At 39.6% G+C, this 26,611-nt stretch overlaps 1 protein-coding gene across 5 annotated transcripts in view; it reads left to right on the forward strand.

The window, feature by feature from the left end:
- Window positions 1-26,611, forward strand: part of CEP112 (centrosomal protein 112) — a 308,615-nt gene that overhangs the window by 203,237 nt on the left and 78,767 nt on the right. For all 5 annotated transcript variants that reach the window (XR_014175685.1, XM_081956682.1, XM_081956685.1 and 2 more), the window contains one exon: window positions 14,085-14,147. Coding sequence is in view for 4 of the 5 variants with exons in the window: in XM_081956682.1 (XP_081812808.1) it covers window positions 14,085-14,147 (63 nt within the window). In the remaining variant the exon portion in view is untranslated. The remainder of the gene's footprint in view (window positions 1-14,084; window positions 14,148-26,611) is intronic.

Below are 26,611 nucleotides of genomic sequence, written 5' to 3' on the forward strand. Positions count from 1 at the left end.
TTTATAAAGCGGTGCTAATACTTCACATGATTTTGATTCTATGCATCTGTTTATACAACTCAGGATTATGTTAGTTTTTTTGACTGATGCTGCACGCTGCTGGCTCATATTCAAGTGATCATCCACATCCAAGTCCCTCTCATAATTACTGTTTTTGAGCCAGGTCTCATCTAATCTGTATTTAGACCTTTGGTTTTTCCTGCCTAAATGTAAAACTTTGCTTTTCTCCATATTAAAATTCATTTTGTTGGATCTTTTTGGATCCCCAGCTTGTCTTCTGGGGTGTTGTCTATTCCCGCTAGTTTAGTGTCATCTGCAAATTTTATGAGTTCCCTTTCTATTCCTACATTTAAGTCATTTATGAAAATATTAAAGAACACTGGGCCTAAGGTGGAGCCTTGCGATACCCCACTGCTTCCTTCCTTCCATGTGGGTATAGTACCATTAAGGACTACTCATTGAGTACAGTTTATCAGCTTGCTACAAATCCAACTCCCTGACTCACACCTCTAATACATCCTCACAAACTATCTCGACCTATTCCACACCTCTTGCATCCTTGTGTACCCCTTTGCATCCTCATGCACTGTTTCTGACATGTGCTGCACCTCTCGCATACTCTCATGCACCCTCCTTCCATCACATCGTGCTTTCACAAACCCCTGCGCACCCTTGACCCTTCCTCACACCATCGTGCTCTCTTTTTGGCCCTTGCCTTGCTTAAGAACTGTGGGATTCAATTAAGAATGGAAACTGTGACTACAAGGATTGCCATTGCCAAGTGATGTGGTAGCGCTTCAGAACTGCATTGCTTAGCAACAGAAATGCAGGTCCCAATCTTGCTGTTGAAGATGATCTGTAATATAAATATTGGGAGCAAATAATGCCTGATTATTATTATTATTTTGTTATTTTTGTGCATAGTTAGTGAAAATTTAAGAAGTTAGAATGAGGTTCTTTATTTTGTTCCCTTTTTTCAATAGCTGTTTCACAAAAAATGAAATAAAATTGCATATGACAACTAAAGAAAAAATTATTTTAGGAGGGTTTAGATTTTTATGATACAATAGATAGAATGCCATTTCTCCCCCTAATAACATTTTATCAATGATTATTGTTTGTATTTGACAAGTTGAAATATTCCAGAAGTATCTAATCTTTTGGTAAGTCATATATTTTAATCCATTCTGTTATAGTTTGCCTTTAAATACAACAGACCTATCTTATCCACGTTATATTTATTTGGTAGACCTTAGCCTCAGGTAAATATATGAAACTTGTTTCCCAATAATACCAGCAGAAAAAAAGTAAATATGATATCATTGGTCTTGGTGTTGGCTATCCCTCTATTGCCTAACTTTTAGTCTCGTTTCAGAAATTTTGTTTTGGAAATTAGAAATCTTGGAGGCCTTTTTTATTCTGACCTAGCCATCTCTAAATTTTAATTACAAGGTTGCATCCCCCCCCCCCCCCCCCGGCAAGGTTGTTTGGCAAACATAGTATATAGAGTCATTTCTTGACACCAGTGAAATTATTCAGTGCTGGTTTTTTGATTTTTTAAAATAAGAGACTATTGTAAGAAAGAGGTTTTTAATTATTATTTTAGAGTGCGGACTCATTTACATAAGCTCTTTGATGTGAAATTCTTTGCTGTACTTCAGAGAACTGTTGCTTCTTCCCTGGAGCAAGTTGTCTTTCTGTAGTTCCCTCCCAGTTTTTCTAAAGCTTGCTTATATTTTTACTCAGCTAATTAGGGAATATTAACATATGATACTGCTTAACTATTGTGGTTTTTAAAATATAGCTACGTTTTATTTCATTACTTACCTAGCTTATGCCTTGGTTTTGAAAAATGCACCAAAGAAAATAATACTCAAATATTTATTAAAAGTCATGCGTATTATTCACATTTAATATCCCATGAAGGAATTATTTAGCTCACTTTAAGAATTATATCTAAACTCTTTGCATTGCATCCTAACAGTTGAAATAACCATTCATCCAGAATCCTGATAAATTCAATTTGGATGCATGCAATTTGCATCTATAGCTACTTTTGTTGTTTTGTTTCTTGTCTTATTTAAGAATTGTTATAAGATTCGTAAGAATTTACATACAGAAATTATTATTTTTTCAGATATTAAAGTATGTTTATATTTTTCTATTAAGATCAAGAGGTTGAGATAAGAATGCCACTAAGCACAAGGGTAAATGGTGCAAGAGTGCCATCCCTGCTTGTCCTTCCAATCCAGCTTCACATTTATAGGGCTTGATATGTAAGCCACCCTGCTGAATATAACATCTAGTAAGTTCCAGGTCTCCAAGGTAATTATTAGTATCCTTTCTTGTTGGCCTTGGAGTTGCAGTTCCTGTAAAACTTGAAATCCAGGAGAGCAGATCTTGGATATGGATATCTCTTCATCCTTCCCATCCAGTAATACATGCCAGGTCTGATCTTTCCTGCAGGACTAAGTCATGAATAAGGATAGATTTATTAGAGACTTAGCGTTTAGCAGAAGGCTAAGGCCAAGGCTGTCAGCAGTTTGGCAATCTGGGCCCAGGGATGAAGTGGAAGTGCTAAGTCTAGGAGAAAAGAATGGCTTTAAATTTCCAATTGCCTCTTTTCCTGTGATAGCCAGGATAGAGCTTCCCATCTATTTCCCTTTGCCTAACTCTACTATAATTTTACCATCCTCCTTCATCTCCCCTTAAGGTTATCTCTCCTCCCCATAGGCATCCTCCTCCTAGGAATCAGAATGCCAGAACTAATAGCAACCCTTCCACCACATGAACCCTTCAATAAGCACACAACTCCCCTATTGGGCCCACAAACTAAAACCATTTAGCAATTCCTCATATATCCTCTGCATAAACTTCTCCATTCCACACCTGCTTCATTGCCACAGAGCCCACTTTGGCATCATTCCCACTCTCACCACTCAGTGTATGGGAAAGCCCTCCCTCCCCCCCCCCCCAAAAAAAAGGAATGTCCATTTTTATTTCTTATCACTCTCTTGATTTAGATTTAGGGATCCATTAATATTTTGTTTTCCTTTATCCCTTCCCTTGGCAGCCTTCAGACCCGATAGTTAAAATATACAAGCCTTATGATAAATGTGCACATGTTCTTGTAGTGAAGGCTCTCGTACAAGCATAACCTGCTTGTGCCAAGGATTTTTTAAAAAATGAACCATTCTTTCTAATCTCATTCTAGCCTTTAAATTGTCAGTTAAACGTCTAATTCTGTTTGTATTGTATCAGATATGATTGGATGAGAAGTCTGATCTTTATTATGAAAACCTGGGTCAGGCCTGGTGTGTCTCTTGGAAATGTTCCCTGCAAGGATTTTCTCATAGCACTACCTATGAAAACAGAACTGAGGCAGGATGTAGCCATTGTCATCTGAGAAATCCTATGGTCTTCTAGGCACACTGTTCCAGAGATAATTGTGAAGTTGTTTGTAGAGATTAGAGTACATTGGTGCTTGTGTATCAACCTTCCTCCTGCACAGTAACATCTCCACCTAAGTTGCCGAAGGCCACAGCTGGACTGGCAGTGAAATTCCCCAAGCTTGAAGTTCTGGAGGAATTTAATCTGCACCTCTGGATGAAGGTTAGGCAGCTCAGAAGTTCCAAGCCACCATGGATTGGAACCAGTGAACTTTGGTCTGGTTCATGGGGGGGAATCACATATTTGACTTAGTTTTTATTGTGGGGCAATCAAATTCAGAACTGGTTACAGCCCTGAGATGGCATTGATCACATATATTGACTACCTGTGGCAGGATCGGCATAGGGAAAGGTCCAGGACACATTACACTGTTTTGATTCCCTGTGAACCAGTTCTTTTGTTTCGTTAGTATTTTTGAACTTAAAAAGATTGAAATACCTTAGAATTCAGCCTACTTCATTTGTAAAGATATAGAAGCTCAAGCAATAGATGTATCATTCTTGTCTGAATAATATATGCTAAATTTTAAAAAGTAAGCAGGTGAACAACTACTACTACAACTACTACTTCCTTCTCACTGTAGTCACATGTAGTCACATGAAATCACAGTTCTTTAGCTTGTGTCAGAGTTGATATTATCTAGCCACCGTGTTTTTAGCAACCTCCTTTCCTTTTACCATTGATCATTCCAACCATGCCTGCCTCTTTTTCAATGAGTTTGAGTGCATGACGTGGCTGAAATAAGTAAGGCAGAATTTTGTGATTTTGCATTCCAGTGACATGTCTGGTTTTTTTTATACACTCTAGTTTGTTTGTTTGCCTGTTTGTCATCTTTGCTGTCCAGCAGCCTTCTCCAATACCATAGCTGAAAAGTTGATTTTCTTCCTGTCTAGTTTTTTCATGGTCCAACTTTCACAACTTGTAGGTCAGCGTGTGAAACACAATAACGTTGACTAATCTGCATTTAGTTGCCAGGATGATGTCCTTGCTTTTTCATACTCTATTCGTGCTCCTCTTTGCTGTGTGATCCAGTGTGATTCAAAGTTTTATTTCTGCGTTGCATTCACTGCTTTGATCAATCTGCACTCCTAGGAAACTGAATTCTTGCACACATTTGATCACATCACCATCAGTTGTTATTTTGAAATTTGCATTCCTCACAGTGGTCATGAGCTTTAGTCTTTTTGATGTTCAGGAAGAAACCCAATTTCTCTCTTTCTTCCTTACTCCTTTTGATCTGATGTTTCAGGCCTTCTTTGGTTTCTGAGAGGAAAGTTTTGTCGTCAGCATATTGAAGATTGTGGCTGTTTCTTCCTCCAATCTTTACTCTCATTTCTGAGTCTTCAATTTCCAGCTTCTGCATGATCATCTCAACTTACAGTAGAATAAGAAATGTGAAAGAACTCTAAGAGTTCTGAGAGCTAATTTCACTTTTTCTCTGGGGTTCTTGTATGGTTATGTGTTCAACTGCTGTTTCAATAAAATTTCTTGCCACACTTCTTGGCCATCTTTTTAGAAGTGTCCAGCAGCTCAAATCTATTTTTCACTTCACTTGCATGCATGGCAGAGATTTGGGCGATGCCAAACTTGTTTGGTGATGTTTTCTTCTTGATATTGCGTTATTTGACTCTGATCTTAATCATTAACAATTCATGATCTAAACCACAATTGGCACCTGAATATATCTTGACGGACCATCAATGGTTGCATAAGACATAGCGGATCTAATTGTGATGCAGTTGATTTGGTGAGGTCCAAATATACAGTATAAGTGACACCTGTGCTATTTGAACCAGATATTCATGATTCAAAGGTGAAGGCTGCCAATTTTTGCACTGAAATCATCCACTATGCAGACTGGATTTTTTCGGTACAACTTGCTTCAGAGTTCTTCAATGTTGGCATTGAAACTTTATTTCAGGCTCCATTGTATCAGTTGTAGGGACATGATTCTGAGGTCCTTTGCACAGATTCGGATGGTAATAATGCAATCATTAACTGTTGAAAAGCTTTCAACTGGTTGAGCAAGTTTCTTGCTTGTAATAAATGCCACACCATTTTCCTGGCATCATGTCCTGAACAACAGTGAATTTCTCAAACTGGAAATAGCCATTATGTGTCCAGTGTAGCTTACTGGGAGATGTCATGGCTTCTGTTAAAAAAAAAAAACCCAGCAGCTAGAATTAATGGCAAGGGGTACCTTTGCCACCCTTTGGTGCTAAATTGGTTGTGGCTTTTCTTAGAGCAGGGAACCTTAGCAATAGACAAACAAACAAACAATAGCCTTTATTTCTTTAAAGCAGGATTATTGCAATTTGAGGCTGTCATTGAAAACTGCTTGAAAATGTAAACTGATACAGCAGCCCATATGCTGTCAGCTGAGAACGAATTCAAACATTTTCCACCTATACCACAGGCACTGCCTTGGTTACCAGGTTTATTCCAGATACAAGTCAAAGATGGTGGTCTTTACCTATAAAACCTACACGGTTTACATGTTTTGGAACTTGTCTCTTCCAGAAGACATTTTTTACCCATACTGTTGGAGCAATGCATGGACAGATACTTTGGGTCCGTCTGTCCCCTCTTAACAGATCAAGGATAAATGGACTCAAAAAGGGGTCTTTAATAACTACCATGTCCTTGAGGAACATGTTGTCCTCTGAAATCTGTATAGCCTCCACATTCCTATGGTTCCAGAGAATAGCTATCTCTTTGAGAGAACATTGAAGATTGGCTCTAATTCCTTTCCATTCTCTTATGTCCCTCTTATATTTTAGTGGTGGTAATGTTAATCATGATGAGATAGTTGGAGTCAGGTAGGTTCCTATAGCAAATTAATTCAGTTTAAATGTTGATGGTAATATGAAATTTAATTGAACATTAGCCAATTCAGGTTTCTAGAGATTGCCAGGATATAAAAGTTAACAAATAAATAAATTTTCTCCCATAATTTTTGTTCCTCTCTTAAAACAAGCAGAAAATAAATAAAAATAAAAAGCACAGATATAAATTTTATTTTCCATTGCTCCCAAATTTTCAAAAATTTTAATTTCTGTTGTTGAATTTCCCAGCAGTTAATAAACGGATGATCTCAACTTTGTAATATTGTAATATTGACGGTTGGGTGCATGTGTGTTTGCTTTTGAAATGAATAAAAAAAAAAGTCTAGTAAAACCCAGTTGGATAAAATTAGTAGTCATTATGCTGCCCTTTGTACCACTGTATATGAGTCACACTGAAATCTTTGTGATACAGTTTGATGTTGATAAATGAAGACAGGCTGAAATTTGCACTTGTTACGAAAATGATTGCCATTGATTTGCTCTCTGAAGCTTAGAGAGGTGGTTCTTTTTAAACTTCCTGGAGCATTTGCAAAAAGTGCATGAGTAGCTTGCATGCCGTGCATTCTGCAATAGCTGCCAATGTAGGGTGAACTAAGGACAGAATCATAGAGACCAAGATTTTTATGCCTATGGAGACTTCAGATCTATATTTTAGAAACAGCTGCTCTTGCAAACTATGAACCATTATGTTTTTGCCAAAACCAAACCCATTTGTCATTTCCGTTCTCCTCGTGGCTACTCATCAAGGTATTTAGGAATGAAAACTTTCTCTTAAATAGCAGCCAGCTGCAAAGCTCATTCACTCAGGGAAACCACAACTCAGTGTTTATGGTGTCAGAACTGATCACTGTACAAGTGTTTGTAGTGTCACAAGCATGGCCCACAGCTCAGCTGAATGAGTTAGACAAGAGGAAAGGAATGCTTCAAAAGTTCCTTTTACAAGACAACAAGTATCTTGTTAATCATCACTTCGGATCTGACTGGATCATTTTAAGGAAATATAACAAGCTTTTACCAGCGATAGTATGTAGGGTTGGTTTTTTTGGGGGGGGGGGGGTGAAAGGAACATAGAACTGGAAATGAATTGTATCTGTTGTATTATTGGGGGGGAGAGATAATTAGTACAATTTTGAAACTTTATCTATTTTTAGTCTTTTATCTATTCCACTAAACTATTATTACCAAAGCTTTGCCTGAATACAATCAGCCTACAATATGGATATAATCCTTGTAGAAGGTTGGCATGTAATCCTGCTACACTATATTGCCAAAAGTATTTGCTCACTTGCCTTTACTCGCATATGAACTTACTGTAAGTGACATCCCACTACTAATCCATAGGGTTCAATAAGACGTCAGTCCACCCTTTGCAGCTATAACAGCTTCAACTCTTCTGGGAAGGCTGTCCATAAGGTTTAGGAGTGTGTTTATGGGAATTTTTGACCATTCTTCCAGAAGCCCATTTGTGAGGTCACACACTGATGTTGGACGAGTTTACGTGGCCTACCACTTGGTGGCTGAGTTGCTGTTGTTCCCAAACACTTCCACATTCTTATAATACAGCTGACAGTTGACTGTGGAATATTTAGGAGCAAGGAAATTTCACGACTGGATTTGTTGCACAAGTGACATCCTATCACAGTTCCACGCTGGAATTCACTGAGCTCCTGAGAGCCACCCATTCTTTCACAAATGTTTGTCAAAATAGTCTGCATGCCTAGGGACTTGATTTTATATACACCTGTGGCCTTGGAAGTGATTGGAACACCTGATTCTGATTATTTGGATGGGTGAACGAATACTTTTGGCAATATAGTGTATATACCTGTTGTGGCTTTTCATCTAATAGAATACAAAGGTAGAAATCTCCCCACAACTTTTAACAGCCTTAAAAAGTGTTGTTTATTAGCCTGTCGAAGCTACATTTTTAGCAAACACATAGTGTCTGAATCATACTGAATAAGTAGAATTTTTTAAAATTCAAGTTTTTTTAAAAAAAAATGAAATGAATTATTTAAAAACAAAAATAATTCAATTTCTTTTCAAGGGCTTTTCCTGCCTGTCAAAATGTAAAAGATTATTACAACACAATTTCATATGTGTTAATTCCAAGATAATGTTTATAAAAGGGATCATGCAATTGTTTTGTTGTTGGATATGAGTATGGAAGTTGAAATATAAACTCACATCTGGATATGTACCACTATTGCCATGTGGGCTAAATTCCAGTGCGTTATTAATATGTCTTTGGATCAGTCTTGTTGATTGAGGATGTTCTGTTGGCTACTTTCCCAACACTTGGAATTTATCTAGGCATCAATAACTGTAGATTTTATATGTACCAGGGCTGGCCAAAAAAATTAATCTTAGAAGGACAGGTCTTTGCTGACGTGCAGCAATGAATTTCTGATTTATGGCTTGTTTGCATTTCAATTGATTAGTTTTGCTAAAGAGTGAAGAGGACATTTGAGCAATCTGAACTGATTCCCAGGGGAAATTCTATGTATTTTTTAATGTTACTTTACATTTTTTTCATTTTAAGGATAGAGTAATTAGTTTTCTTACTTAAAATATTTTTAAGAAAAATAATATTCATCTCATACTATGCAGTTCATTATTTACACTTGAGTTAATTTACTTAATTTTAAAGGAGAAAAAAACATAAATCACAGAGCCTAATGTAAAGAAACTGAATCTTAAAATAGTCCTCCTTTCAGATTTCATGACAATTAAATATTTGTGCAAATAAGATAAAGTTCAAAGCACTGAATAACTGACAAAAATTTGTATATATTTCCATCCTTACAATGTTAATTATGACTTTTTCCAGGCATACATGTAAACAATATTCATTTCTTTTGTCCTTTTGTTAGATGTTTGGAAACAAAATTAATTCATGAAGCAATTCTTAGTGAAGTCTTGCCTGATAACTTGGCTCCACCAGTGCCAAGACAAGGCAGTCCAGATCATACTCAGCAGTCCTATATTGCAAACCTGAAAGTTTAAAGTTGTTGAATTCAAAATATGCTTTGCATAATTATAGCCAGGCTAACATCGGTTTCAGTTGCTAATTCAAAATGTGCAATCCCTGGGAGCTAATGAAAGAGGACAAGGAACCAGAGCGTTACCAGTATGATAAACCCATAGATCAAATCTCTAGACATCGACCTCCATACAAAATAAGATACAATGTATGTGGACTAAAACATTAGTCTCTCAGTACCATATTTGGAAACTGGTCAGGAAGTATCAGAACTTTTGTAATAGTTCTGCAAGGGCTAGGTGGTTTAAGAAGATATTGGAATTGGTAGCATTAAAATCTATGAATAAATTAACTACGATGATCTTATCTAGCTTTTGACAAAATCAATTTCTGTTAATAATTCAGATGAGAAAATATGCTGAAAGGCCAGCCATTCTCCTCTCTCTGCCACGATAACGTCACTGCATCACTTGACACACTTCCCCCATCCCTCAAAAATATAAAAAAATGTTAATCAATCAGAAGAAGTTGCCAATTCAGGAAGCATGCTTGACAATCTACGCTTGCTTCATATGTGAATTTAAATGGTTTTTCTCACTCGTGCTAATGTCAGCTCTATGTATCATTGTTAAAGTTTATTCAAAATTAGAAATCACCTGCTACCTTTTTATTATAATTGATGACCAAGAAGGACTCAACGGTAATTGAAAGCAAAGGTTCACATACTTTTTGCCACCCACAGATTTCTTTATTCCATTTATATGTGGTATTGGATTTTTTCCTCAAGAAATCCGTGAATAGGTATAATGTTTTTGACTCATTTGTTCAACTGGTTTCTCAAAAGGGTTCACAAACTTTGAAGTACTGGTACTATTGAGACTTTTGAGGGAGGTATGGAAAACTGAAGATATCTCCAGAAAAGCAGAGCTGACAATCGTTGCAAAGACTAAGGAACTGGTGAGCAGACTGTTTCCTTGGAAACACTCTGGATAAAGAGGATGGAAGATTGCCCACATACACTCCTGTTGGCTGCTCCCTACAAGGGAAGACTAGGACAGTGATTTTTGGCAAGTTTGAGCTCTTAGAGATGACATGATTAGCCATCTTGCTCACAGACATGGTGAAGACTTTTAAAGGACACTAGGTTTGCAAGCCTCACTTTGTAATCACTTTTGAAAATCGTTCATTAACTACTACGTTATTAGAAACCTTCAAAATGACGAATTTGAAAATGCTGGGTGAGTCTGCCTTTAATCCTGAATGAAAGAAAACTTTTATGATAAGCTTAAGAACTTTAAAAATCTGAAATAAACAGCAAAAAGCTAAATAAGATTTTGATCTTAGAAAGTGATAAACAAACTAAAAGGCCAAGATAAATTGGAATATTGAAACTTTATGATACATTTTAGGAATAAATTATAAAGTACGAACAGGTTCTCAAGGGAAATCGATCCTCTTTTGGTTTTTATAAGACATAGATAAATAATGCAGAGCTAGTTTGATTTAGTAGTTAAGGCACTAAACTAGAAGCCAAGAGATTCTCAAGTTTAGGCCCACTTTGGATATGAAAGCTGAATGACTTTGGACCAGTCACACACACACACACTCTCTCTCTCTCTCTCTCTCTCTCTCTCTCTCTCTCTCTCTCTCTCTCTCTCTCTCTCTCTTTCTCGTGCGCGCGCGCAGGGTTTTTGTTTTTGCCTGCAAGATGTCTGATTATGACAATAAATATGCTGAAGGAAACTTTTGAGAAATGGAATCAGAAAATAGTAGTCAATAGTGTGAATAATGATGTCTGTTTCTTATGATAGATTGTGTCCAAAAGAAATGTTAAATGTAGGACAAATTTTATTTGACAAAATAGAAATGGTATTGAAAGTGGATTTACAACTGATAGCCCAAGAAGCTGCAGTGGTCCAGAATGCAGAGCATACGCAGATTTTGGGTGCCCCATGGTTCAGTTGAGTTACAGGGTTGCTGTATGTGCTACACCAGGGCTGTCAAACTCCCAGCCCGTGGGCCGGATGCGTCATGCGCTGGCCCTGCCTACGCCCGGTTTAGCAAAGGGGGGGGGAGAAGTCCTGATACGTCATGTGACAATGCTGTGACAACATGTGTTTGACTTCCCCGTGCTACACTGTCTCCCAGTTGCTTTCTGGGTGTAAGAATTAGCTTTAATTATTCTATCCTTTTTTAATTGCTCCTTTTATTGATATTATAATATTTTAATATGTTTTTTATGTTTTTCATTGAATACTGTCCAGAATTGCTCAGTGATATGGGTGGTCTCTAAATTTAATATATTAATCAATTAATTAAATTAATTCATAAACTTAAAAGCTTTACATGGCAGAGGGCCAGGTTATTTGCAAGACCGTGAGAGTATCTGCCTGTCCTGTTAGATTAGATCGGGTGAGCAAGTTCCAGATTTTTTAAATGCCACCTAATGGGCAAGACTTCTCAGTTGCTACCCCAGCCCTCTGAAACAGCCTCTCACCTAAGATCCAGTGGATCTATATCCTTTAACCCTACAGAAGGCAGTGAAGACCTGGCTCTTTCCCCAAGCATTGAACTAGGATGGGATGTGAGCTGAGAAACTGTTTAGTCTTGCAACTGGCAGGAAGGCTATTTTTGTTTTATCTTGGTTTTTAGGTCAGTTTGGTGTAGTGGTTAAGGCAACAGTTAGAAATCAGGAAACTATGAGTTCAAGTCCTGCCTTAGAGTTTTGTTGTGGGGAAAAGAGTATTAGGTATTTTCACTGCCTTGAGTTATATACAAAAGTGATAAAGATTGGGTATTAAACAAACAAACAAATATGGTTTTTTGCTACCTAGAACCATTATGACATAGGCAGCCATATAATTGTGCAAATAAAATAAAATAAAATAACCTGAATTGAGCTAATCCACATTAACAATGTTAATTAGCTAACATGCCCCAATGTATGTGTTGTTAACTGTGTTTTATGAATCGTCACTATAATTATTTAATTTTTAAATTTTATTGCAAGTATCACAGTTTGCATTTCTTACTTTTTCATTCCTTCTGAAGTCATTGTTAATTGTATTCTGTCAAACTGAAGCTAACATTCCATGTATCTGATGTAGTTTTACTCCATAAAAATTGATGCCATAAGTAAGCATATCGATTTTTATTGTGCTTTAGTGCTTCTTGTTATGTTTTGCTGCAACCATCTGTGGTGGTGATCTCTTCAAGAAATATAATGTGTAAAATGCTTATATGGTCATAGAGTATAGGGTGGCCCATTTTTTTTTCTTATGTCAAATGTGGAAATGACATTGATGCCCTTCTGCAGTCTTTGGTCACTGGCTGATACAGGTAATCCTCAATTTACAATCATTTGTTTAGTGACTGTTAGAAGTTGCAACAACACTGAAAAAAGTAATTTATGACCATTTTTCACACTTTATAACCATTGAAACCATGGTCATGTGAACAAAATTCGGATATTTGGCAACTAGCTCATATTTAGGATCATTGCAGTGTCCCAGGATCATGTGATCAATTTTTGCGACCTTCTGACAAGGAAAGTTAGTGGGGAAGCAAGATTCACTTAACAACAGTGCTACTAATTTCATAACTGCAGTGATTCACTTAAGAACTGTGGCAAGAAAGGTTGTAAAGTGGGCCAACACTCACATAACAACTGCCCTGCCTATCAGTGGGAATTTTGGACTCAATTGTGGTCCTATGTCAAGGACTACCTTTAGTCTGCTATACCCACACTTTGACATTTTTATATTGATGTAATTCCCTATTGATAATCGGTCAATATTTTTGTATTAAGCTACAAGACCTAATTCCAATTTATAGTTACAGAATTTAATTTGAAAATTGGACCACTGGTTCAGCTACAAAGTCAATAGCTTGATTGACTAGTTTTGCCTTACACATTTTTTTTGAATAAATGGGTGTTGTCCAAAGTTGCTTGTTTCCTCTTACAAAGAAAAGTATCGCACAAGGGTGCAGGGATTGTCTATGCCTGGTGTGCTACATATTTCCCTGCTCAATAAGAGAACAGGGAAGCATGGTTCATCAGAGTTATTGTCCCATTTCCCATGTGCCAAGTTACCTGGGGGTGGGGGCGGGGTTGAGATAGTTTTAGAAATCCTGCTCTTGGAGCTGCATGTGGCATCAAACCAACAAAGAACCCCTATTTTCAGATTGCTTTGCTTCTTACCTTTGAGGTGCAAAAGAGAAGCTAAAAAGAGAGAAGAAGAGGGCTGCGGGTCAAAATAAGCTCAAATGATTCCATAGTGTAGTGGAATTTGAGTTAATAGAAGCCAATTTTAGTCAAGAAGGTATGTGGGAATATTTAAAAGGAACTAGCAGGCATCAGTTGGCACACAATATCATAGAGTATCTGTCACATTATATCCTCCCAGCCCCCAGTGGAGCTGGTGACTTTTTTTCCCTTCCCTTTTTTCTTCTTTCTGAGATGAGGTCATCCAGATAAACTCCCTCTCCCTTCCCCCCACCCCAAACTTTAAAAAAAAATCCACAGAGGCCTTTATGTTTTTTCTAATAATTGGCAGCAGCAGTACTATTCTCCTCCCTTTCCCCCCTCCCTCTCTTTCAAGTGATGAATAGCTGGCCCTAGATCAAAGGCAAGCCCTAGGGTTTTTTTGGCTGCCACAAAAGGGCGTTGGAATTGGCAAAGCTCCCAGCTGCTTAGTGATAGGCATGCAGACGAAGTGCCAGGCAACAGAGGTCAGTGGCAAAATGTCTGTACACGTTCTTCATCTGAGATAATCTGGTTTCCCTTTTTTGTTTGTGTCTTTCAGGCCAACGGCAAGTTGAAGCAGATTGAAAAGGAATACAGTCAGGAGCTCGCCAAATCTTCACAGGTAGGAAACAAAAATGAAGCATAACGAGGATATTTCTTGAGGATAGGGTTTTTTTTTGTCTTGTCTTTTCAGTTAAAGATGAAAACAGAAATAAGCCACATTGGTATCTACACTTATAATACCAGGATTTATTCTAACACTCATTTCCTTTCCATAAAGTTAAATTCTGCTGTTGGCAGATGTTACTTTGCTTTTTGCAGTTTATTTTCACATGCTACTCTCCCCCCACCCCCAATACTTAAATAATGAATTTTCCGATCTGTGGGATTAAAAAGAAATTCTCCAAATACACGACATCTGGTTCTCACAATGGTGTTAATTTAGTTACAAGGAAAAGATAACATCTCACACAAACTACAAAACTGGGTCATTGGATCCAGCCAGCTAATATCTCTGTGTACAAAATCCATGGGTGTTTTAGTTTTTATCTTCACTCTAGTAAAGAAAAAAGAAAAGAAATTGGCAGGTTGCACACAATCTCCTGACTTTGCAGTGTTGCCAACCCAGTCATGCCATTGTAGATGGAAGTGAAATAAAAGGTCCTAGTGTCTTCTATCATGTCTGGGACTGAGGCCTAAAAAAGATGCCAGTTCATACATGCTCAGGACATCCTGCATTATATGCTACTTGAACATGGAGATATTTGTCATATTTGAGTGGGGTAAACAATGATGATAATTTATTGTGAGTATATTACCCCATAAAAATGGTAAAGGTAAAGGTTCCCCTTGTACATATATGCTAGTCGTTCCCTACTCTAGGGGGCAGTGCTCATCTCCGTTTCAAAACTGAAGAGCCAGCGCTGTCTGAAGATGTCTCCATGGTCATGTGGCCGGCATCACTAAACACCGAAGGCATTTGTATTTTTACGTGCTTTCGAAGCTCACTCCCGTTACATGGCGCTAGAAAATTCAACCCTATTTACCCCATAATATATTTACCACGAAAGACACTAGTATTGGGGGATTATATTGCCTTTTAATTTTTCTCCCTGTGCAGATATAGTCTTTATGATAGCATCATCCTTGAATGTAGAAGCACTGATAGCATTTAGGGAGTAATTTTAAGTAGATTCCTCCTATCTAGCACTACCTTTTTGGATCAAGTTCTTTCAAGAAGACCAGTTGTCCTCTTATCAGTCCACCAGTTAAAACAACTATGTTGACCTGTCCAGAGGTTCCCCCAATTATCAACATATTCCTTCTCTTGATTACTTTGGTAACTCTATAAACTGAGTTACTGGCTTCTATCAAAATTGGAAACGGCATTTGCTTCATTTTTTTCCTTCTTATTTGGAGAGGAAGAGTCAGATTTCTACAATATAGTTCAATAGATGATTGTGCTATTAGTATCAAGATTAAAAGGCAAGCCCAACAAAATTACCTTTACTCAATACTTATCTCCACTATCTTAATTATGAAGAAGAATACTGATGGGTTAACATCAGTATAGCCTGGTGGAACCCCATTTTGCATCATTAGGAAAGTTGTAGGAAGCCATAAATGTAGTTATCAGTAGAGAGATAATGCGGAAAGGAAAGGAAGACTAAATAATTATTTTAAGGCTTGCACCAACTCCTCCCTGAGCATTAGATCTGCTGGGATTTGATTACTTTATTGCACAAGCAGAATGAAAAAAGTTGCTTGAAATAGATCTCCTGAACATTATGCAGTCTGGCTTAGATGTTATTGCACCGTAATCAAACTTGCAAAAGCTAAACAGGGTCAAATTTGGTTAGAAGGTGGATGTCAGGCTTCCAAGAAATCCCAGTGTGTAGGCTAGACTGGGAAAGAACATAGGCCGTGGCAACCAGTTCCATATAGATGCCAAGAAATCTATTTGAACATGTCCATGAAATTCTCATGGTAACGTTCAGCTGCAAGTAGACATACAGTACATTTATATACCTGTTTCTCCGAAAACACGGCCCACCCCAATAATAAGCCCAACCCTAATTTTGGGGGGGATGGGCCTAATATTACCCCTACCCCAAAAATAAGCCTAGAAGATGGGTGTGGCCAGCATAAGTGGCAGGGTGGGGTGGGGGGAACTGTCAGGCTACAGCTGAAGCCCGCTGGCCCCTTGGGACAGCACAAATACTGCCTTTGCCCTTCTCTTTCTGGGTGCAGCGCTTCTGCTTGTTAGACCGCTTTCCCGAAACCAGCAGCTCCACAGCCAGCTGCTTTATTTTTTCCCTCTTTTTGGGAGGCTCGTGGGAGGCTTTTTGGCAAACAGGAGGAAAATGGAGCGGGAGATTTTCCTGCTTGTCATGCAGAGGTGGGTTGCTCCCAGTTTGGCTGATCCGGTAGTAGTGGCGGTGGGAGGCTCCGCCCGGATGCTTCTGCACGTGCAGAAGCGTTGTGCGCGCTAGCTCGCGCGAGCAAACCAGTAGTAAAAAATTTGGAAACCCATCCCTGCTGTCATCCATTCCTCAAGCCTAGCACAGACTGAGGAAAGGATGGCAGGCAGGAAAATTGGCCCAAAAACCTCCATTCCGAACGCTGAAGGTTCAGAATGGAGGCAACGGAATGTCCACTGCGCATCCGGCTCACCAAGTCTGGCCTACTGCACCTCGAAAAAAGTAAGACCACCTCGAAAATAAGCCCAAATATTTATTTTCAACTCTAAAAGAAAATAAGATTTGGTCTTATTTTCTGAGAAACATGGTAGACAGCATGGAAATAATTATTCCCAATTAAAATATAAAAACCTGAAATGCTTACTCCACTGAGGGTGTAAATATATTCTGGGAAACAAATGAGCATGCTTCTAATCAGTGTGGATGAGTATTTGCTTGTATATAAAGAAGGCTAATAAGATGGTCGTGTTTAAGATGTGTTTTTGCTATTAGAAATTTAAAATTGAACTTCATCTAGCGTATAATTCTGTCACCTTCATTTCTCTTAATTTTTCAACAGCCTGACTACCATTTAAACACAGTTTTGTAATGTTAACAATAGGTCATTTGTAAATTTTGTATGGTCCCTTCATTTTTTATTCGTTGCCTGGACCATTATCAAAAAAAAAGTACTTCAAGAACTTGTTTCTAAATGTGGTCAAAATAAATATTTCTTTTCCTTCCTCCCTAAATATTAGTGCCTCACCATTGGTTTGCTTACTGCTTTTAGAAGCTATGTGAGCATCGTTTTATGTGAATTGAAGTATAAAACTGGATTGTTTTAAAAGGAATGGATTCAGTCTAGAGATGGGCAAAATGTTTTATTTGTTGTTGTTAGTTGCAAAGTCGTGTCTGACCCATGGACAACATTCCTCCAGGCCTTCCTGTCTTCTACCATCCTCTGGAGCAGGCATGAAATGCTGTAATCTTCGCTACCGGTTTGGAACCGGGAGCGTGTATGCACACTCACTTTGCTCACGTGCGGCACTTCTGTGCACCCACAGAACCTTCTGCGCATGCACAGAGCATCTGTGATAATGTCTGGGTGGGTGGGTGTCGCCTTCTGTCGTCACCACGCCCACTTCTCCCGAAATGGGGCGAACTGGCGGAATACCACCTCTGCTCTGGAGTTTGTTTGAGCTCACGCCCAGTGCTTCGGTGACTCTATCCAGCCATCTCATTCACACACTTACCTAACCTGCATGGAACATCTAATTTTGTAGGTCCCTGTTCAAAACATAGCTTTCTTTGTTTTGGAAGTTTGTAGCAATTTGTGGAACAAAATGTTCCAGACTGAAGTGGAGTGTGTGTGAAGGTTACAGTAAGAGAAAGCTAAGACAGAGAACTATCTGTTGTGAAGGTGCACGTGGTGGACATCTGCAACAGTTGCTGTTGAGGGGATGCCGAGTGAAGACCCTGGCAAGATTGGGACTGGCACAGGATGCCCTCCTGGATCATCAGTGGTGAATATGTCACACTGGAGCATTAGCAACGATAATAGCAACTGATGTGGGAGGGGGTGGGGGAAACATTCTGGAAGAATCAGGACATCCCCAGCAGAGGAGAGATAGGGTAGAAGATGCTAAGAAGGTTAGGATGGGTGACTCAATGGACAGACAACATGGAGTAGAAGATGCAACAGATTTGACCCATATAAACTCTCTGGGATCCCTTTGGATTTTGCTGTGGGCAGAGTCCAGAACAGCTAAAGCATTCTGAGTCTTGCTTCCGCTGAACTATTTCAGATTTAGCTGTGATTCAGCAGAAACAAAGACTACCCCTGTTGGGATATTCTCTCCTGGTCTTTCTGATCCCTTCCCTCCTTCTCTCACCTCATTCCCCTTGCCAGTGGTGTTCCAATACAGGCACTGCTTTGACTAATTGTGCTGATTTGGCAGCACTTCCAGAATGCAATAGTTTCAGCTTTGAAACAAAACATATTTTTCATTTTTCACGCCCCTGTTACTCTATAGCATTATGTAAGCGACATTTGCTGCCTTTGAATTATTTTTCTGGCTACAAAATCAAATGAAATATTCAAGTTAAAAAACTGCAAAATAGTTCATAGATTGTTTTGCTTTACTGGAATTCAGTTTAATATTTGAGGGTATTTTTATATGGACAAATGCTTCAGTATCCTTACTATGTGATCCCCTCTGCATTATTACAAACTCAGTCAAACGGTATTCAGTAGAGTTTACACCAAGTTATCATTTTTTAATCTGGTCTGCTTCAGATTTGCTCCAGATTTCCAAACTGCCTAGCCAACACAGACAATGGCTGAGTTGCCATCCAAAAACTTTTGGAAAGTGCCAAGGCAGGGAAGGTTGTTGTAAATAAGTGTATTAGGTAGTCCAACCTTTAGAAGCAATTAAATTACAAAATTTAAAACAAGTAACCAAAGACAACATTCACATTCACAGTTGTGTAATTCAACTTTTGTTCATTATAATCACAAGGCATAGATTTCAATATTAAACTGTTATATAACATAAACCAAAGACTGTTCTGTTCACTTGCAGAGTCTCTCCATACTGTAACCCATAAATATTCTGAAAAAGACAAAGTGACTGACTAGGGTTCTTTAATCTAGGAACACACATATGAATTATGCAGTTTCAGAGAAATATTGTCTAGAGCTGGCACATGCACCCAGCCCTGGACCTTCTAGTAATCCACAAAATTGTAAACTGTGATTTTTTGGTGATACATTAGCTATACTATATATTTAATATGGGGCTGAGGACAATTCCTCTTCACTTAGTGCAGCCCAGGCAAGCTAAAAGGTTGGACACCCATGGTCTAGAGCTGTGATGGCGAACCTATGGCATGTGTGCCAGAAGTAGCATGCAGAGCTCTCTTTGTGGGCCTGCGCCGTCGTCAGCTGCTCTTCTGGTTTCCGGCGCGCACATCGCCAGCTGGTCTTCGCGGTCTCTGGAGCTCCAGAAAATGTCCTGAAAACAGCCAAAAAAACAGCCTGAAAAACGATCTGAAAATGGCCCGAAAAACGGCTTGAAAACAGCCTTGCGCACACCAGCCAGCTGGCCTTCTGGTTTCTGGTGCTCAGTCATGCCCGAAGACCAGCTGGCCGGTGTGCATGCGTGTGCTGGAAACCCGAAGACCAGCTGGCCGGTGCGCGCATGTACACTGACCAGCTGTCTTTGGGTTTCCGGCGCTCCGGTGCACGCACATGCACAGGCGTTCCGGTTTGACACTTGTTGCCGAAAAGGTTCGCCATCACTGGTCTAGAGTTATATTGTGTGTTTCCTGCCACACACGAGTGAAAAGGGGTAGGTAATTGGTGGGTGTGAATAATAGCACTGACGCTGATCACGCCACACTTTTTATCCCTACAGGATTTTGGGGGGGGGGGGGCAGAAAGAGACCTAAGAAGTGGAAAGTGCCAATTTCCTTTTGCAGCAGCTGAGGGTTAAAAATTCACTGACAGGTTACAATTTGACATATCTGGGAATCTACACTGCTGTAACATGGATATATATATATGTCAGCTGGCCAGGGGAATTGATGATTTAATTAGCCATGCCATGCTGTAGCAGCTGAGAAGGGCTGGGTTGCCTGCCTAAGTTCCCCCAAGTCCTCTGGTACTGCCTGTTCCTTTGCCCTACCTTCTGATTATGGAGCATCTGTTAGGCTGCATTTCTGCTGCTGCTGCTACCTATTTTGGGGGGATACTTTGACCTGGCTTCCTCCTTCTCTGATCACAACAGAGTTTGAGATAAATAGTGGATCTCATACTCTGAAGACCATTGACTTGCCAGGGAATAAAATTTTAGTTGAAATGAAACGAAATAGCAATGTCACTGTCATAAACCAGCACAAGTAGATATTTTCATTTATACGGCCTTCAGTCTAAAAAGACTTTAAGCAGCACTTATGAAAAAGCTTTATTGGCATTAGACTTTGGATATATATGTGTAAGATTAGTCAAAAAGCCAGTGCTTTTAAGTTCTGCTGAATTCAATTAACAATAATTGTAACAAAAATAATGAAAAAGGAACATGAACTCTATACTGCCACCTCCTGGTCATTGTAATTTTAGGAGTGTGATCAGAGAAAATAATTCCCCCTCTGTCTGGAACAAAAGCACAATTTATATTTTAAAAATTAACTGTTAAAAATAAAAAAAATTTAAAACTTCCTTTTAGCTTTAGGAAGTCACATACAAAGTGAATTACAGATGGAAAAAAGGAAGAACATAATTCCAGCAAGGTAGCAAACAATGTCTTAAAATCCATGTCCCATAAAATGCTATTGGGGCGATTGGGTACAGACCTACATTAGGGAGATCTGTGGCTCAGCTTAAGAAGGAACAAAAATACAGGAAGCAAGTTGGCTTTCCAAACTTCAAACACAAAAGTTACCAAGGGCAATTTCCAAAAAACTATCAAGCAGACACACCCACAAAAAATAAAGCAGAAATGCCTGACAGTGTATTTCATTTTGCTGTTCTTGTTCCTCAGTAATTCAGTGATTTATCTGGATAAACCTTGCTCCTTACAGATTTCCAGATGTTGATCAGAGACTTTTGAATGATGTTCTTTCCTCCTTTGACCTTGTATGAGGCCTGATCTAGAGCTTCTCCTTAACCTCCATTCTCCAGGGAAATCAGTTTGGCACATTACCACATACAGTTCACTTTGTCATAAACCTGGGGTGTTGCCCTTTGTTTTTCTCAAGCTTCGTCTTTTTCCAAGAAACCAACTCTCCCCTGGCTTTCCCCAGTTCTCATTCCAAGCCTTCATTATCTGAGGATGTGTTCATTCCCTTAATGTTTCTTGTATCTAACCACAATCTTGCTCACTGTCCCTTGAGAAGAAGACTCTTTACCAGAAAGGGTGAGGCCTAAAGGAATTTTTAAAAAAATCTGTTCAGGCAAGCCTCTCCTTTCCCCTTTCCCCCTGCCCCTCTTGTGGATGACAAAATGACTGAACTGTTTTGCTCTCTAGCCAAAAAGGAAGGGCTTTGGATAATCTTCCTATGTCCTATCAAGTATTCTTTACCAGCAATGGAGAGCTGGGGAAAATCTATTTCTGCTCACCTTTGAAATATTGGGGTATTATCCATATCGGTGAAAATCTGTGAGTGGGAACTTCTCTTTACTTATCTGAAAAACATGTTCGTGTAAATGGGGATTTACCTTTTGACTACATGTGCAAACACAACCTCCGAGAAAGAGTAAATGAATAGAAAGTTTAGCTGCAGGCTCAAGAATCACTGAAAATTTATTTAATGGTGGCTGCCTTAGCTACCAGCTAGTTGTGAAGATGCAAGGAGTTATATGCCAGGTCCTCTGTAAAAGCCTTGTGATAAGGAATTACGGCAATGGGTTTCATCTGCACAATGAGGAATGCAGCCCTTGCAACAGCTGGATCTTTTGCAAAACTCAGAGACAGGATTTCACAATAATGAAAGAGGTCAGCAAGGAAGTCTGGATACAGTCTCCATTTGTAGAAAATATCTCAGGTGTGGTTGAAATTGTAAAATTATATTGGTTCATTCAGATAGATAACTAAAGGTCAGCTCAATCCCTCATGCCCTGGTCATCTCTCATTTGGACTGCAGGTGGTCCTCGATTTACAACCATTTGTTTAGTGACAGTTCAAAGTTACAGTGGCACTAAAAAAAGTGACTTGTGGCCATTTTTCACATTTACAACCGTTGCAAGCATCCCCATGGTCACGTGATAAGAATTTGGATACTCGACAACTGGCATGTGTTTATGACAGTGGCAGTGTCCTGGGGCCATGTGATCACCTTTTGCAAACTTCTGACAAGCAAAATCAGTGGGGAAGTAAGATTTACTTAACCGTGTTAGTAACTTAACTGCTGCAGTGATTCTCTTAACAACTATGGCAAGAAAGGTGGTAAAATAGGGCAAAGCTCACTTAACAACTGTCTGCCTTGACAACAGAAATTTTGGGCTCAATGTGTTCGTGAGTATTGCAATTCGCTCTACCTGGAGCTAGCCTTGAAGAATATCCAGAAACTACAATTTGTACAGAAAGCAGTACGGGCAGGTTTAGATACTTCTAAGGTGGCACATAGTAACAACACCTCTGTTGCATGAGCTGCACTGGTTGCCAGTTTGCTTTCAGGTCCAATTTAAGGTGTTGGTTATCAAGCCCTTCCTGACATGGGACCAGGTCATCTGAGGAATTGTCTTGCTTCAGTGGGAGTGTTTGTCCCACTCACTGTAGCAGAAGGGTTTTGCTAAAAATCCCATCAGTCAAAGAATTCTAACTGGTGGGGTCTAGGAAAAGAACCATTTCTGCTGTGACCCCTGCCCTTTGGAACATCTTTCCACCAGAAATGAGATCTGCTTCCATCTTCTTGGCCTTCCAAAAGGCCCTGAAGACATTATGCTGCTGGATGGCTTGGGGCCCCGATGGGAATGTTTTATGCTGAAGATGGTTGATGCAGTAATAGAGGAGCACCTACCTTCCTACTGCTTTGTGCACTTGATTCTTAGTTTTATCTTATTCTTCTTAAGCAAATTATATTTGCTTTGCATTGTATTGTTAGCTGCCCAGAACTGCTTTGAATAGTGAGAAGGGTGGCATATAAATGTAATAAATGAATATAAATAAATAAAAATTAAGTAAATGAAAAAGTTTCATGAACCAGAATTCCCATGCAAAGCTGTAGGGTTAGATGAGTACGTCAAACTTAGAATATCACTCCACCATGTTTATTGACACAAAAACCATTGCAGGATAGTTGATTGCAGTGTAGTATTATAAGGACCAAAAAATCTGTACTACTCCTGGTAATAACTATAGTCATGATACATCATATAACCATCTTGAATAGTATACTTCTGAACCAAACTTCAAAGTACCTGGCATCAGAGTAATAGAAGAGGCAGGAAAAAAAAGGAGCTTGAATGGAAATCTGGAAGGTTTCTTCATGAAATAAGGATTGAAGCAAGGGTGAAATTCAGCCAGGTTCTGACAGGTTCTGGAAAACCAGTAGCGGAAATTTTGAGTAGTTCGGAGAACCGGCAAATATCACTTCTGGCTGGCCCCAGAATGGGGTGGGAATAGGGATATTGCAGTATCCTTCCTCTGCCACACCCACCAAGCCACGCCCACAGAACCGATAGTAAAAAAAAAATAGAATTTCACCACTGGATTGAAGGACTGAGTTAAGGAGGTCAAGATAAAGATGTTCCATGTGCAGATGAAGATAGCAATAGCGCTTAGACTTATATAACGCTTCACAGTGCTTTACACCCCTCTTTCTAAGCGGTTTACAGAATCAGCCTATTGCCCCAACAATCTGGGTCCTCATTTTACCGACCTCGGAAGGATGGAAGCCTGAGTCAACCTTGAGCCTGATGAGATTCAAACTGCGAAATTGCACGCAGCCAGCAGGCAGCAGAAGCAGCCTGCAGTACTGCACTCTAACCACTGCATGACGGAAACCAAGTTCTAGTATTTCTTAGGTATGAAAACTGACCGGGTCAACCTTGGGCTATTTACTCTCAGCCAATCCCACTTTACATGGTAGTTGTTATAGGGAAAATGGGAGGTAGAAATATTAGGTATGTTTGCTGCCTTGAGTTATTTATAAAAAAATATAAAGGTGGTACATTAAAGTATTTAAATGTAGTAGCTAGAGCAGACTTGGGGTTGTGTACTGAGCCAGAACACTCAGTTATAGTTGATTGATTGGAGAGCGCTGGCTCCTGCGTGAGGCAGTGTGCGCTGTGATTGGCTGCTGTGGGTGTGGAGGGGGAGTTTCCCCATTTTCCCACCTTTTTCTTCTGTGTGCCCTGGGTGCTCTGTCTTACCTCATGATGCTCCCGTTTTCTGGACTATTTTGTCTTCTGTAAATATAGATGTCAATATGTTTGTGTCAGCATCTCTAACTTCATTTGGACACCTACTGCGCAATTCCCTGACATGGTATATAAATATAAAAGCAGCAGCAGCAGCAGCAACTACTTGTCTTTATGAACCAAAATTGTTCTTAAACAGCATATTCAGGATACTGGTGTTTAAATGAATGGTTCCCATCCTCAAAACCTGTGTGTTTTTCCTAAACGTGATTAAGATGCTGGACTAGAAACCAGGATAAGTTCTAGTGCTGGCTTAGCAAAAGCCAGCTGAGTGACTATGGGCCAGGCCTTCTCTCCCAGCTCAACCTACTTTTCAGGTTGTTATTGTGAGAAAAATAGACTAAGGAAGGAATATTGTGTATTTGCTGCCTTGAATTATTTACAAAAGAAATAAAGATGGGAAATAAATAAATAAACCTTCCAACTTCTTACTTGTCCTCATCACAATTTTGAATTTTTGATTAGCTTTTACTTTGGCCAGAATTGATGCATTGCATTATTTTTTGCTTTTTTTGCTAGGGTGTTACAAAAATGCCCCTTCAAACCAGCACGTATGCCCCTATGAGGATGACTCAGTCCATAAATCATATGTTCCATTTTTGCTTTAACAACAGTGTTTTTTCAAACTTGGCAAATTTAAGATGTATGAAACTTCAGCTCCCAGAATTCCCCAGCGGTGGATTTCTCTTATCCTGCTGCTCAGAAAATCTCTCTTTAGTTCTAAATTGATTACATGTGAAAGTGTTTAAGAAAGTGAGCCTTTTGTAAATCAAGTGTCCCTATGGGCTCAGAGGTTATATTCAGCTCAGGTGAATCAGTAGTTCCGACCAGTTGTCCCTGCCTCCCCCCCACCAATCTTCTCCTTTATTTCCTGCTTTCTAGCACATTTCAATCATGCCGCACAGCTGATTCCTCCCACACACACACACACACACCATGCTATTCTACTTACCATTGCTGATTTGGAAGGTAAGTAGCTGAGCTTCTAAATGCTCCATTTTCCGCACTGTGGACAAGTGCTTTAGACGCAGAGTGAAGCACGCGCTCACCGAACCATTTGTTAAACCAGCAGCATCCCACCGCTGTATAGGCTGCATTATGGTTGTGAACTTGGTGGGGAACCCTAACCCTAACCTTTAAAATGTTTCCAAATTTGAAAAACACTGAACTATATATGGCCTTTTCTACCCTATCCTGAAAAAAATATTATCTTTGGAGAGCATAGCTTTTATTTGCTTCTTCTTTTATCCAAGGAGAATTCATATGTATAGGTCAGCGATGGTGAACCTTTTTTGGCTCGTGTGCCATAAATGGGGGGAGTGCAGGGGGGTAGTGTGCGGGCGTGCCGCACCCATAATGCAATGCGCGACTCTCCCAGTGCACATGCGTGCACTACAGGCGCGACCCCCATTTTTTGCATGCTTCTTTTCCCTCCCCAGGCTCTAGAGGCTTTATAGGAGCCTGGGGAGGGCAAAAACAGCCTCCCCACCCCGCTGGAAGCCCTCCGGAGACTTGAGGGACCTTCAGGATGCTTTCCCGAAGCCTCCGGAGCAGTCAAAATGAACCTCCGGGCAAACTGGAAGTGACTTCCGGTTTGCCCGTAGGGCCATTTTTTTGCGCTCCAGAGGCTTCAGGGAAACTCATGAAGCCTCCGGGGGGGTCTCCGGGGGGCGGGGAGGCTCTTTTTGCTCTCCCCAGGCTCCTATAAAGGCTCTGGAGTCTGGGGAGGATGAAAAATGGCTTTAAAAAAGGATGAACTCAGCTGGCTGACAGGGCAGCGCCTCGCGTGCCCTGACAAATGGCTCTGCGTGCCACCTGTGGCACGCGTGCCATAGGTTCGCCATCACTGGTATTGGTTCTGGAGAACTGGTAGCAGAAATTTTGAGTAGTTCAGACAACTGGCAAAAACCATCTCTGGCTGGCTCCAGAATGGGGTGAGAATGGAGATTTTGCAATATCCTTCCCCTGCCATGCCTACAAAGCCATGCCCACAGAACCAGCAGTAAAAAAAATTGAATGTTACCACTGGTTTAAACCTCACTACAACAGCAAACTACCCTGTTAACAGTGAAGAGATTACCACCCTTCCTAGTTCAAAGAAAGGCTATCTCCAGTCTAGCATACACTGATATATTACTTACAAATGGAAACTCTCTTTATCTCAATAAATCAGGGTACGTTTACTGTCAAATAAAATTTTAATCA

This window comes from Natrix helvetica (genome assembly GCF_964273705.1).
Source record: "Natrix helvetica genome assembly, chromosome: 1".
In the NCBI taxonomy this organism is placed as follows: Eukaryota; Metazoa; Chordata; class Lepidosauria; order Squamata; family Natricidae; genus Natrix; species Natrix helvetica.